Source organism: Podarcis liolepis (genome assembly GCF_965112155.1).
Source record: "Podarcis liolepis genome assembly, chromosome: 15".
Taxonomy (NCBI): domain Eukaryota; kingdom Metazoa; phylum Chordata; class Lepidosauria; order Squamata; family Lacertidae; genus Podarcis; species Podarcis liolepis.
The window spans coordinates 20,970,954-20,984,923 of record NC_139566.1 but is presented as its reverse complement, the minus strand read 5'-3'; the positions used below and the strand labels follow the sequence as shown (position 1 = coordinate 20,984,923).

General features: G+C 48.5%; 1 protein-coding gene across 1 annotated transcript in view; it reads right to left on the bottom strand.

Annotated features, from left to right (window-relative positions):
* Window positions 1-12,710, bottom strand: part of TESC (tescalcin) — a 31,179-nt gene extending 18,469 nt beyond the window's left edge. Inside the window, exon 1 of the mRNA XM_083478915.1 lies at window positions 12,319-12,710. Coding sequence (XP_083335041.1) covers window positions 12,319-12,376 — 58 coding nt within the window. The 5' untranslated portion in view covers window positions 12,377-12,710. The remainder of the gene's footprint in view (window positions 1-12,318) is intronic.
* Between the last annotated feature and the right edge of the window lie 1,260 nt (window positions 12,711-13,970).

The window sequence follows — 13,970 nt, the reverse complement described above, 5'->3', positions numbered from 1 at the left end:
AGGAGTGGGATCATGTATAACTGCTCTGATACCAGCATGAGCACAGATGTTCACAATTGCATAATAAAAAGGAATTCTGGAAGGGGCCCGTCAATTTTTCCTTCGTGCCATCTTCCTGACTGGGGTCAGGCAACTAGGGAAAGCCACAGACATCCCATTCTCCATCTTTCCAATTTTCCCCGCCCCCTCTAATCTAATAGAAAGCCTGGCTAGCAGACCTTCCAAATCTGCAGGCACTCCCAGCTGCGTCCAAATAGACGCCTTATGAAACCCAAATTTAAAGATCTTGTTTATATTCAGTGGAGTGGCTTGTTAGGGATGCCAAAAGCACTTCCAATCAGACCGTTTGTGAGGATGCTGACATTTCAGAACACCTCTCTGATGATGCCTATAAATCCATGCTCACGTTAACTGCCAGCCCAGCCATTACCTAATTAACCATTAGATAATGCAATTACTGTTAATCAGACAGGGCGGTTGCTCAAATAATAGGTTGAAACAGGAGGAGAAGCCCTTGCAGACCAAAATTTGTATTTGGGCTCTTTCCTTCCTGGGCAGCTTCGCCCCTTCTTAACCCACAGGACAAAAAGCCTTCTCCACTTCTGACACCATTGCAGCACATGTTGCTTTGGAGACTGCCCTCTTCTCCTGTGTGCTTGCACCTGCACTGCTGTGGCGATGGAAGGACTCGTCCAGCTCTCAACTAATGGATTATAGCAGGGGTCAGCAAACTTTTTCCGCAGGGGGCCAGTCCACTGTCCCTCAGACCTTGTGGGAGGGCCGAACTATTTTTTTTGGGGGGGGGGGAGAAATCCCCCCAACTCTCCCCTCCCTTCTCCATAGCACCAGACGAGCCCGGTAGCTGCTTACCTGTGCCTTGTGAGCGGCAGGCGCTGGCGGTGGCGGAGGGACGACGAGCGGCGCAAAAAGGCTGGCTCTGGAGAGGGGCTGCTTAAAATGGTGCTCAGTCAACCCTGGCTCAACAAAGCCCAGCCCCCTTCCTCCTCTAGGCAGGGCGGGGAGAAGCCAGGAGGGAGGAGGCACCGCGGTGTGTGGGGGGGGGGGAATGGTGCAGCCCGAACAATCAATCTCCCCACGCCGATCAATGCGGCGATTCCCGGACCGTCCGCGGGCTGGATCCAGAAGGCAATTGGGCCGGATTTGGCCCCTGGGCCTTAGTTTGCCGACCCATGGATTATAGAGACCCCGGAGGATCTCTAAGGCTCTCTTCTCCAAAGTGAATGCCCAGAAAAGCAGAGGGCAGGAACCTGTAGCTCTCCAGATGTTGTGGGACCATGGGTCCAAACCTTGATACAGGAAGTTGCCTTATTAAAGTCAGGTCACCGAATCCATCAAGCTCACTAGTGCCTACACGGACTGGCAGCAGCTCTCCAGGATTTCAGACAGGAGTCTTTCCCAGTCGGCTGCTGGCAATCAGTGCAGGCAACACTGAGGTGGGTCCAACTGACCTCACATAAGGCAGTTTTACTAAAGCATGGGGCGTGGAGTTCCTAAGTTCCTAAAGTATGGGGCAGCCCAGGGCACTGGAGCCATAGTTCCTAACTTCAACCTGCATCTACCAATCATTCCACCACAGTACATGCCCTTCACATCTCCAGGTTTTTCTCTGCAAGTCATGAGGACTAGAAACTTAGGAAAAGCAGAGATTCTCAGGTTGCTCCATAGCACCTTCCACTCACAGAAGGAGGTTATGCCCCTTAGTACAACAGCAGTTTGGGGGGGGGGGAGGCATTCCTCTTGCATCAGAGGGATTTTGATATTTCAAGACACTTCTCAGCTCATGCTTATAAAACCTCAATCATGTGGTTGCACCCTTCTGGAGAGACTTGTGCCATGGACACATTTTGAATTTTTTCTTCTTCTTTTAATACAGTGGTGCCTCGCAAGACGAAATTAATTCGTTCCGCGAGTTTTTTCGTCTAGCGAATTTTTCGTCTTGCGAAGCACGGTGTCGGAAAAGTTTTGGAAAAGCTTCAAAAATCACCAAAGTCTTCAAAAACCTCAAAAAAGACTACCACACCGCGTGCTATGAGTTGCTCCTCGAAGTCAAGTCACAACTGTATTAACGGTGTTAAGAAAAAGGAAACAAACTTGCAAGACGTTTTCGTCTTGCGAAGCAAGCCCATAGGGAAATTCGTCTTGCGAAGCAGCTCAAAAACCGCAAAACCCTTTCGTCTAGCGAGTTTTTCATCTTGCAAGGCATTCGTCTTGCGGGGCACCACTGTAAATACTTACCAACAGGTGCATGTACCCTATTATTAAGGCCGAAGCCAAACACACAACCATTCATCAGAGCAACTGCTTGATTTACAGCCTTGCTGTAGGTTTAAACAATAGAACGCCAACGAATTTTTACAAAACACTGCCACTGGGGATTTGCTTCCCTGTTTCTAAGTGATCAGTTCCTTCCAACCCCTTCTGCTCCTGGAACGGCATCCGACTGCAGCCTTTTGTCAGGTCGCCACTCCCTTCTGCCATCACCGTAGCTGGTTTTGCTCCAGCGATGGAGAGCTGCCCCTCTGCACACTCACTTTTTGCAATTCCTGTTCAACCTGTACAGTTGTTGTTGTTTTTTTTAAAAAAAGATGCAGGTTATAACATCTCTGTCACCTTTTGACCATAAAGATGCCGAGCTCAAGTGAGGCCATTGCTGTGCCCATTATGAATCATGGCCATGGTGAGAACTTTCCATTTTGCCTTTAGCCTTTTTATCACACATCCAGGGCGTGGGCCACTCGTTTCCTTATCTGCGGTTTGGGAACAGCTGAACTCCTTAGCCTGCAGGTACCATTGTCTAGCCAAGGGGTTTTGCATGCACTGCCCTCCACTGCTCTAAGGGTTGGGCATTCCAGGGAGAGCTGGTTGAAGGCATAGATCCATACAGTGCTCTTCTTACAAGAGGGACAGGTCCCCAGAGCCAGTGTGGTGTAGTGGTTGAGAGTGGTGGACTCGTAATCTGGGGAACCGGGTTCGCGTCTCCGCTCCTCCACATGCAGCTGCAGGGTGACCTTGGGCTAGTCACACTTCTTTGAAGTCTCTCAGCCCCACTCACACCACAGAGTGTTTGTTGTGGGGGAGGAAGGGAAAGGAGAATGTTAGCCGCTTTGAGACTCCTTCGGGTAGTGAGAAAGCGGGATATCAAATCCAGACTCCTCTTCTTCCAAACTCTTCCCAGAAGCAAAAGAGCACACCCTAAAAGACTTCCTTAGGGTTCTTTTTCCAGCTGAGTGATGTAGCCACAGTGCAGAACCTCAAGCCTGAATGTGGCCCTCCAGACCTCTCGATCTGGCCCTTAGGACTCTCCTCAGGCCATGCCCCTGCTCCTCAGGCCACACCCCTTCCTTGACCTTGCTTTGCACCCTCCTTGAGTGTTTTCGCCTCGCTGGGATATGTCCTCGAACTCTGATAATGTTTACCCAGATGGAGGATAGGTGAATGTGTTTGTGGGGAGAAACTAGCCCAGGCACCCCCAACCTGCAGCCCTCCAGATGTTTTGGCCTACAACTCCCATGATCCCTAGCTAACAGGACCAGTGGTCAGGGATGATGGGAACTGTAGTCCAAAACATCTGGAGGGCCGAAGGTTGGGGATGCCTGAACTAGCCTACTGTACAAAGGTGAATTGCACCTTCAATGCTCCACCCACATTTGCCTCTGGCCCCACCCACCACTGGCATGTGGCCCCCGATTGGCCGCCTACACCTATTCCATATAACGAAGGCCTTCCCCTTCCTGCTGATTACATTGCAACTCCTTCTTCCTCTCTGAAATGAGAACATGGGGCGCGTTCTCCAACCACCAGCTCACTCTAGAAGCTTCATCTGACTCTCAGCCAGTAATTAAGTTATACAGAAGATAAATGTCTCTTCGTTCAGCACCACACAGGCGCACAGAAGGATCTCCTGACTCCCAGAGAAGTAGGCTGCCGACTGAAGTGTGTACCATGTTCTACCCACTATGGATTTCAGAGGAAAGGTTGCCGCGCCCAGGTCTTTTAGTTAGGAGAAAAGGCAGTGTAATGGTTTCCCCAGGGGCTTGCCGCTTTGCGTAGAAGGCATTTTGAGGAGCCACCACCGAGGGCTGCAGTGAGAAGTGCCCCTTCAGCCGTTCCATAATTGTTCAGTAAGGAACAGTAGCGATGTCTTCTGGCCCGGGCGATTTCGAATGTCTACTCTCCACAGACGCTGAAGAATATCGCCCTCTTCTTGGCATCTTCTTTGTTGGTGACTGCTTTATATACATTATTTACACAATGGGCCCCACGTGATTGGCTAATTCTGGGATTCTCCTGTAGGCCAATCAGGTTGCGGATTCACTTCCACCTGGAGTTGGATTGGGTGGCTCCTGCGGACCAATCAGACTGTTGCATTCTGGATTCTATTGTTCTAGACCAATCAGACTGCTGCATTCTAAATCCTATTGTTCTAGGACCAATCAGACTGCTGCATTTTGGATCCTATTCAACTCAGTACATAACAGGCAAGTAAGAGGCAATACGACAGAAGTGTATAAAATTAGGCCTGGCGTGGAGTGAGTGGACAGAGACGAGTTTTTCCTCCCTCTCTTCTAACACTAGACCTTGCAGACTTCCAATGAAGATTCCAGGCAGATAAAAGAAAGGACTTCTTCACACAGTTAAACTGCAGGACTCCTTCCCACAAGAAGCAGTAATGGCCACCAACTTGGATGGCTTTAAAAGAGGGTTGGACAAATTCATAGACAACAACTAAGACTATCAGTGTCTACTAGTTGTGATGGCTCTGCTCTGCTTCCATTGTCAGAGGCAGCAATAACATGGACCACATGGTGCAGCTGAAAAAAAGGCTCCCACAATAGATGAAAAATTTACATGTATGTACAATAATAAAATAGTGATGATAAAATGTTAATAGTAGTAGTAGTAGTAGTAGTAGTAATAATAATAATAATAATAATAATAATAATAATAATAATAATAATAATAATAATATAGATTAGTGGAGGCAATACTGAGCTAGATGGAGAAATGCTCCGACTTCCTATGTTCCTAATTCACAAAACATTTCGCCACAATAAACTTACAGGGCAGCGCATGGAGAGGTAGATTTTAACAAAGGAGTTCAAAGCCAGAGTGCTTCACTGTTGAAACAGGTGCACCATCAGGAAATTCTCTTCCCTTCTTTTTAACTCAAATCTGTTGAACCATAACTCAGCAGAGCACCCAAAAGAAAAATCTCTCCACGCAACACCCATTCAAATATTTGAAGACTGTGAGCTTATCGCATCTTATTTATTCTCCCTGCTCCCTGAAATGCAAACAGCAACTTGGGAGTTGCATTTTCTTTTTTTGGGCAGGGACTCAGGCAGAGACAGAACGCGAACCTCTTGCCACTGCATCCCTCGCAGTCCTGAGGCTGCTACTTGTATAACGAAGGGGCCGAAATGCAGGTTAGCAGCATCAACGCGACTCAAGTCACATAGAAGGCGTGCTCACATGTTACACTGAACACAGGTGCCAGCTGTCTCCACACACACATGTACGTTGTGCGAAAAAGAGTGTACAATTACAGCTCCAACTGTTGTATACACAGACTGCACACCTGTTGAATATCACCTGTGAATAAATGTTTACAGCTCCAGTGTTTGGGCACACAGATTGTGTGGCCCTAAGGTAGAATTTGTGGTACGCAGGTGGTGCTGTGGGTTAAACCACAGAGCCTAGGACTTGCCGATCAGAAGGTCGGTGGTTCAAATCCCCGTGACAGGGTGAGCTCCCGTTGCTCGGTCCTTGCTCCTGCCAACCTAGCAGTTCGAAAGCACATCAAAGTGCAAGTAGATAAATAGGTACCGCTCTGGCGGGAAGGTAAACGGCGTTTCCGTGCGCTGCTCAGCCAATAAAGTGAGATGAGCGCCGCAACCCCAGAGTCGGTCACGATTGGACCTAATGGTCAGGGGTCCCTTTACCTTTAAGGTAGAATTGGCTTGAAAACAGCCTTGGGTACCAAAAGTCAGCTATAGGAAGAAGCCACCTGAGTCAACTAACCATCACCTAAGAGAGAATGTTCCATTTAGAGCGTCTTCTTTCTCTATGCACCCCACCAGCATGCCTCAGCAAATATGCTTTATTCCCAGAAGAGAAGACTGAAATAAACATTTTTTAAAAACAGCTGAGCAAACTATTCTTTCGCAAGAAAAGGGTCAGCGATACCTTTGGCTCAGAGCAACAACCCCCCCCCCTCCACGCATTTATTCGCTGCCTGTTAACTGGGCCAGGCACCCGAGATTTGGCTTTTTTCAGGCTGGTCTGTGAAGAATTTCCTCAGTGCTGTCCCCGCTCCCCCCCCCCCCCGCTTCCTGAGAGGCCCTCTCCCTCACCAGAACATATTATGTGAATTTATATGCAGAATGGGGGGGGGGGAATCCCATATATTTCAGAATAAGCGGGCTTCTTCCAAAGTTAAGAGCATTGATTGGAGACTCTGTGGTCCCATCAATATTGTACATTTCAAGCAGCATTTTGCCACTTTAAACAGCCATGGCGCCCCTCACAGAATGCTGGGAACTGTAGTCTGTTAAGGGTGCTGAGAGTCAGTAGGAGAATTCCTATTCCCCTCACAGAACTACAATGCTCAGAGTAGTCTAGGAATTTTCTTCTGGGAAAAGGAGTTCTCTGAGGGGAGAACTCAGACATAGACACACACAGGCACACCTGTTTCATACATTATTCTTTGGGAGAACAGCATCCTGAAATTGGGAGAAGTGAAAATTTCAGTGCACAGATGTGTTTCAGTTCACATATTGTTTCAGAATATGCATATTAGGGAGGTTTGTGTCTACATCCGAACCAGACCAAATCTCTCCCCATTCTTAAATAATAATAATAATATTTATATGCTGCCCATCTGACTGGCTTGCCCCAGCCACTCTCGGTGTCTCCCAAAAGAATATTAAAAACACAATAAAACATCAAACATTAAAAACTTCTCTATGCAGTTAAAAGAGCTGCATTTCATAGTGGTTTACAAATTGATACACCACATTTACCATTTAAACAACAACAACCACAACAAAAACCCCACACCCAACAGCAGGAACAACAGAAATCAACAACGGATGCCAAGAATAAAACAGAGCAGAGCAAAAATTACTAATTAATTCCCTAAGGAAACATATAGGATCACCGGGGACATTTCTGAATTGCACTTGCTGCAGCGCCTTCAAGATTAAGAAATCAATTGTTTCCAAGGGCCTGCGAGGGCTTGGATCCCCTTCATCAGAGGCACTTGGTGCCATAATTCTTTATTCGTTCATTTGTTGTAATCTTTAAAACAAGAGCTTTGCTGGATCAGGCCAATGGCCCATCTGGACCAGCATCCTGTTCTCACAATAGCCAACCAGATACGCCCCCCCCCATGAGAATCCTGCAAGCAGGATGTGAGCGCAACAGAAACTCTCCTCCACTTGTGATTCCCTTCAATAGGCATTCAGAGATACTGAATTTCAAGGAAAGGCAGGGTATATTTTTTAAAGGGCGCAGCACATTGATGCTTCGGCAGCTAAACCTGTTCCCTGCCCTCTTGGGACCCCAGCCATTGAGGACAGGGGCACAACAAATACACTTGCATGTGCACACACAGATAACATGCGTTCCCTATCTTAGGTTGCACAGTAAAAGGAAAGGGAATTTGGGGCCATTCGAAGGAACTGTTGGCAGTGCAGCAGCAAAGATCTTCCTCGGTGTAATTTAAGGGTTTGTTCTGCCAGCGTTTTAAAGTCAATAAGCTAAGAGGGGGCCAGTGGGTGGTGTTGCTCAGCAGAGTGGCATGACCTTCGCTAGGGCAGCGGATGCTCTGATTGGATGAAGGAGGTTTCCTCTGTATGGGTTATTTTTGTTCAGCGTTTTCTTAGTTCCTGAACTAAGAAAGACAGAACCTCTCTGCCCTTCTCTCCTCAAATCATTTTTTGTTTGGTTTGCTCTGTCAGCTGTTATCAGGGCTCTTTCCGATGGGATTTGTGTCATTTAAGTGATTTTCCTAACGGGACAGGCCACGTATTTGGGGAGCGGGGCTTGTCCGAAAAAGGAAGGAAATGTTGGGCCGATGTAATAAGCAGAAATTGAAATAACCATAAGATGTATGCACTCCCATCTGACCTCCTGGTTAATTTTAATTGTGTTAGACACCTGCTCTTAATAGATAAGGAAATTGACTTCCGCATATTAAGAGCTGCCCACATAGCATTCTGATACCACTGGAAAAAGATAAGAACTCTGACAGGAAAAGACGGGTTAACTCAAGTCTGAGGGAGAGCAAACATGGTAAAACTAATGAACTAATGAATTAAGAGTAAGAGGGAGGTCAGCTCTACAATTGCTTTGTAGAAAAAACAGTATATTTCTAATGTACTGGTCTAATAAAGTGCAGGATAATGCATATCCATATACAGTCCTAAGCCATAAAAATTGAAACTGTTCACTGAAGTAATATATACAACCCATTTCTGGTGTGTACAAGATGATTAACTTGTCTCATTACTGGGAATGTATTCTGCTTCTTCTTTTCTTCCAATGTCACAGTTTGCTGGTGTTATATCTTCAAAGTAATACAACGGTACCTCGGGTTAAGAACTTAATTTGTTCTGGAGGTCCCTTCTTAACCTGAAACGGTTCTTAACCTGAGGTACCACTTTAGCTAATGGGGCCTCCGCGATTTCTGTTCTCATCCTGAGGTAAATTTCTTAACCCAAGGTACTATTTCTGGGTTAGCGGAGCCTGTAACCTGAAGCGTCTGTAACCTGAGGTACCACTGTAGTACAGCTATTATTATGGCTATTGTGACTCTTACTTCTGTTATCACACAGCACATAGTTCAACTATGGAGCTCACTTTCTATGATAACCATCTTCAAATAGCCGAAGGGCCATCACATGGAAGAGGAAACAAGCTTGTTTTCTGCTGCTCCAGAGTCTAGGACCTGAACCAATGGCTTCAAGTTACAAGAAGGAAAATTCCAACCAAACATCAGGAAGAAATTTCTGGCAGTAAGAGCTGTTTGACAGCGGAACGGTCTCCCTCAGAAAGTGGTGGGCTCTCCTTCCTTGGAGATTTTAAAGCAAAGGTCAGATGGCCATTCCATCATGGATGCTTCAGCAGAGATTCCTGCATTGAAAGGGGTTGGACTAGATGACTCTTGGGTCCCTTCCCACTCTAAGATTCTATGATTCTCTCTCTCATAACACCAGAACTTGTGGGCATCCGATGCCACCAAATGTGGAGGTAGAACATAACCATCATGGCTAGGTAAAGGGACCCCTGACCATTAGGTCCAGTCGTGGCCGACACTGGGGTCGCGGCTCTCATCTCGCTTTACTGGCCGAGGGAGCCGACATACAGCTTCCGGCCAGCATGACTAAGCCACTTCTGGCATACCAGAGCAGCGCACGGAAATGCCGTTTACCTTTCCACCAGAGCGGTACCTATTTATTTACTTGCACTTTGATGTGCTTTCGAACTGCTAGGTTGGCAGGAGCAAGGACTGAGGAACAGGAGCTCACCCCCGTCGCAGGGATTCGAACCGCTGACCTTCTGATCGGCAAGTCCTAGGCTCTGTGGTTTAACCCACAGCACCACCCGCGTCCCTAACCATCATGGCTAGCAGCCGCCAATAGCCCTCTCCCCCATGAATTCATCCATTTTTCTTTCAAATACATCCAAGTTGGTGGCCTTCATTGCATCATGGGGGAGAGAGTTACGCTGTTCCACTGTACACTGTGGACTTTCTTTTCTCTGCCCTAAATCGTCCAACAGCACCAAGTTGGGGATGAAGTGGATGACCACCAAGTTAGGTGGCTTTAAGGGAGCATTGGACAAAATTCATGGAGGACCAGGCTATTGATGGCTAGTAGCTTCTGAATACCAGTTGCTGGTGGGGAGGGAGGGAGAGTGCTCTTGCGCTCAGGTCCTGATTGCGAGTTTCCCATTCAGGCATCTGGTTGGCCACTGCGAGAGCAGAATGCTGGACTTTATGGGCCATTGGCCTGATCCAGCAGGCTCTTCTTAGGTTCTTACCACTATTAAAAAGGGAACCTTTGGTCCTCTAGGTGTGCTTGGACTTCATCAACCTCAGCTGGCATGGCCAATAGCCAAGGGATGATGGGAGTTGCAGCTCAACCCTAGGAGGACCACAGGTTCCATTCTGTTTCCGACCAGTTTTCCTATGTCTACAAATGGAATCTGCAGCTGGCTGCGTAGCATGGGTTGCTGGCACCCGGGGTGGGGAAAGTGTTGTGCATGCCTGGTGGACTAGGCAGCTGGGGTGGGAGCATGTACCAGGAGGGCACATTGTCAGGGTGAACAGAGCCCACCTCGCAACAGGCTCCTCGTCCGCTGCCTCCACCCACCTGCCCACTAAACCACCCACCCACCTGCCGCCATGCCTCAGGTGCCAAGGCTCCATGCCTTTTGTGAGGGCACCCCCTTAAAAATGTGCGCCTGGGGCCATGACTCCCTGCCCCCCATGCTACACCTCTGTCTGCAACATAATGTGGCCATTGGGAAGGACTCTATTCAGGGTTCTTGTTGGCCATAGCTCAGTGGCGGAGCATGTGCCTTGTATGTAGGAGGCCCTGGGTTCCATGCCCAGCAACTCAAGGCAGGTCTGGGAGACAGAAAGCCTGACTGAAACCCCAGAGAGCCACTGCCAGTCAGTGTAGGCAATATTGATCTACATTGACTGTTGAGGACTACTTCCTTATCCTGTTTTTTATTCCACCCCCAACTGCCTTCTTGGAAATGTGGCTTTTCTTTTTTCAGATTACGTTTGCAGTTCTGCAAAACTTGGGTTTTCCTGAAATGAAGCAATGGTTCCACTGTGCATTAGACGGCTGGGGGAAAATGCCTTGGCTATTAAGTTTGCAAGATGGCGGGAGCATGATAAGCTTACTGGGTTTTGGCAAATCCTGTTTGATGTCTCCAGTATTATGGGCCGGACATCGAACCCTCCCTAACGCTGTTCTGGACCCCCTGTCACTAGACACCAACCAAGACCCTCCCCTATACATGAGACCCAGCTGCCAGGCTGTGTTCACCTCTACCCATCTAGAAATCACCTCCCCTTGGAAAGACCCCAAAGGAGATGGCAGGAAGTTCAGGATCTGGCTCTTTCCAAGCATATAACACAACACAAAAGGGCCAAACTGAACACGATCGTTTTGACAAAAGTGTGGCTCCCATTGATCAGCTATGCAAACCAAAGTAATTTTGATACCACACCAGCTTCTTGCTGTTAATTATGGAGAGGCTATGTCACGGGCAGTTGAAGCCTTGGCAATGCAGTCAATCATTTGGTTATTTGACAGTGTCCTCACTCAATGTTCCCTTCTTAATGTGGCTGAGATATGCAGGTAACACTACAGGATTTGTCAGAGCCGATGAATATCATTTTATGTTAAAACCATATCTATACAGTGGTACCTCAGGTTAAGTACTTAATTCATTCCAGAGGTCTGTTCTTAACCTGAAACTGTTCTTAACCTGAAGTATCACTTTAGCTAATGGGGCCTCCTGCTGCCACCGCGCCACTGGAGCACGATTTCTGTTCTCATCCTGAAGCAAAGTTCTTAACCCGAGGTAATATTTCTGGGTTAGCGGAGTCTGTAACCTGAAGCGTATGTAACCCGAGGTACCACTGTACTCCTATATACATACAAAGGTAAGGCTGTCATCATGCAGACCCCATTGGAGGATTTGTAGTCCAAGGTGTGTGGGTTGGCGAGCAACATGGGTGGCAGCAACAGCCGTGTGTGTGTGTGTGTGTGTGTGTGTGTGTGTGTGTGTGTGTGTGTGTACCTATATATCTCCATATAAAAGTATGCAAGATATAGATGCATAACTCCAGGCTCTGAACAGAAAAGCCGGTTGCACATACCAACAAGCACTCAGAAAGCCCAGAACCGCAGCCTGCAGACACAAAACGCTTTGCGAAACTGGTGGTCTCCTTTGCAAACTTCCTCTTCCCCCCAGCTGAGCGGCTTCTGCTAGATGCCATCACTTGCACGCACGGACACTGCCAGGATTTCAAACACATTGCTGAAAGATAAGCCCTCCTTCTCTCACCCACAGAGGAAAAAGCCCGGAGTTGCTCAAGCTGTCAAGCCACATTCTTGCGCCAAGGATCAGCTGCCCTTGGGATGTGCAGGGAGGGGAGGGGGGGAAATGGAAGGGAAAGAGGGAGAAAGCGCAAAACCCTCTCTTCCCAAGTCCTGCAGGGGAGGGAGGTCACTGGGGAGCGACGAGAGGAAAGTTTAGCAGCTGTATACTCACAGCCCGTCTTGTCTGCAAGCTCCTGGATTTCGTCCGGCACCGAGTGGGAAGAGCCCATCTCTGCAAAGGCGGTTGCAGCTCTGGATAAAATCCAGGGCCCCGGACGTGGAGGGAGAGATGGACAGCTGAAGTTCAGGAGAGTCTCGGCGACTCACAAATCAGCAGCGCCGGCGCAAGAGAGCAGGGGGACTGACTGCAGGTGCAGCCTCAGCTACATCAGCCAAGACTTCCTTGCAGGGGCTGGCGAGTTTTAAATCTCGAGGAAGCAGGAGCCACTAATAGAGAAGGAGGGAGAGAAAGAAGACTTCCTCAGGGTCCAAGAGCCTGCCACGCTCCAGGCACACCTGAGGAACCCAGCGCTGATTTCTCTCGCCATCACCAAAGCCAACCCCACTGGGAACGCGCTGTCTTCTGTTTGTTCCAGGCAAAAATCTCCTGGGGGAGGCAGTCATGGTAACAAGGAAAGCGCCACACCACATCCAGCGCTTGAGGGGTGTGGGAACTGGCAGATATTTATCTGCTTTAGCCACTAGCCCCTACAATTTACTGCATCCCCGCTTGGCAGAGCATGAGACTCTTGAACTCAGGGTCAGGGATTCGAGCCCCACTTTGGGCAGAAAAATCCTGCCTCACCGCGGGGGGGAGGGGGTTGGAGTAGATGACTCTTCCAAGTCTATGATTCTATGCTGTACATGTTTCCTAAAGGTAAAGGGACCCCTGACCATTAGGTCCAGTCATGGCCGACTCTGGGGTTGCGGCGCTCATCTTGCTTTATTGGCCGAGGGAGCCGACGTACAGCTTCTGGGTCATGTGGCTAGCATGACTAAGCCACTTCTGGTGAACCAGAGCAGTGCACGGAAATTCCGTTTACCTTCCCGCCAGAGTGGTACCTATTTATCTACTTGCACTTTGACGTGCTTTCGAACTGCTAGGTTGGCAGGAGCAGGGACCGAACAACGGGAGCTCACCCTGTTGCGGGAATTTGAACTGCTGACCTTCTGATCGGCAAGTCCTAGGCTCTGTGGTTTAACCCACAGCGCCACCCGCGTCCCGTACATGTTTCCTAAAACATTTCAAAACAAGGACGCAAGAAGGGCCCTGGTGGATGAGGCCCAAGGCTCACTCAATCCAGGATCTTCTTGTCACCTTGGCCAGCCAGATGCCTCTGGGATGGGAAGCCTGACAGCAGCATCTGAGCCCCACAACACTCTCTCAACTTGCTAGGAATCACGAGGAATCATTCTGCTTCCAACAAGGGGCAGAACATTTACATCATGCCTGCAGGAAAGCTGTAAGCAGGATCTGACCGCAAGAGCGCTCTCCCTTCCTATGGCTTCCAGCAACTGGCATTCAGAAGCATTGCTACCTCAGACTGTGGAGGCACACTACAGGACCATAGAACTGTAGAGTTGGAAGGGACCCTGAAGATCATCTCATCCATGGGTAGGCAAACTAAAGCCTGAGGGCCGGATGTGGCCCAATTGCCTTCTAAATCCGGCCCTCGGATGGTCCGGGAATCAGCATGTTTTTACATGAGTAGAATGTGCGCTTTTATTTAAAATGCATCTCTGGGTTATTTGTGGGGCATAGGAATTCATTCATATTCCCCCCCCCAAATATAGCCCGACCCCCCACAAGGTCTGAGGGACAGT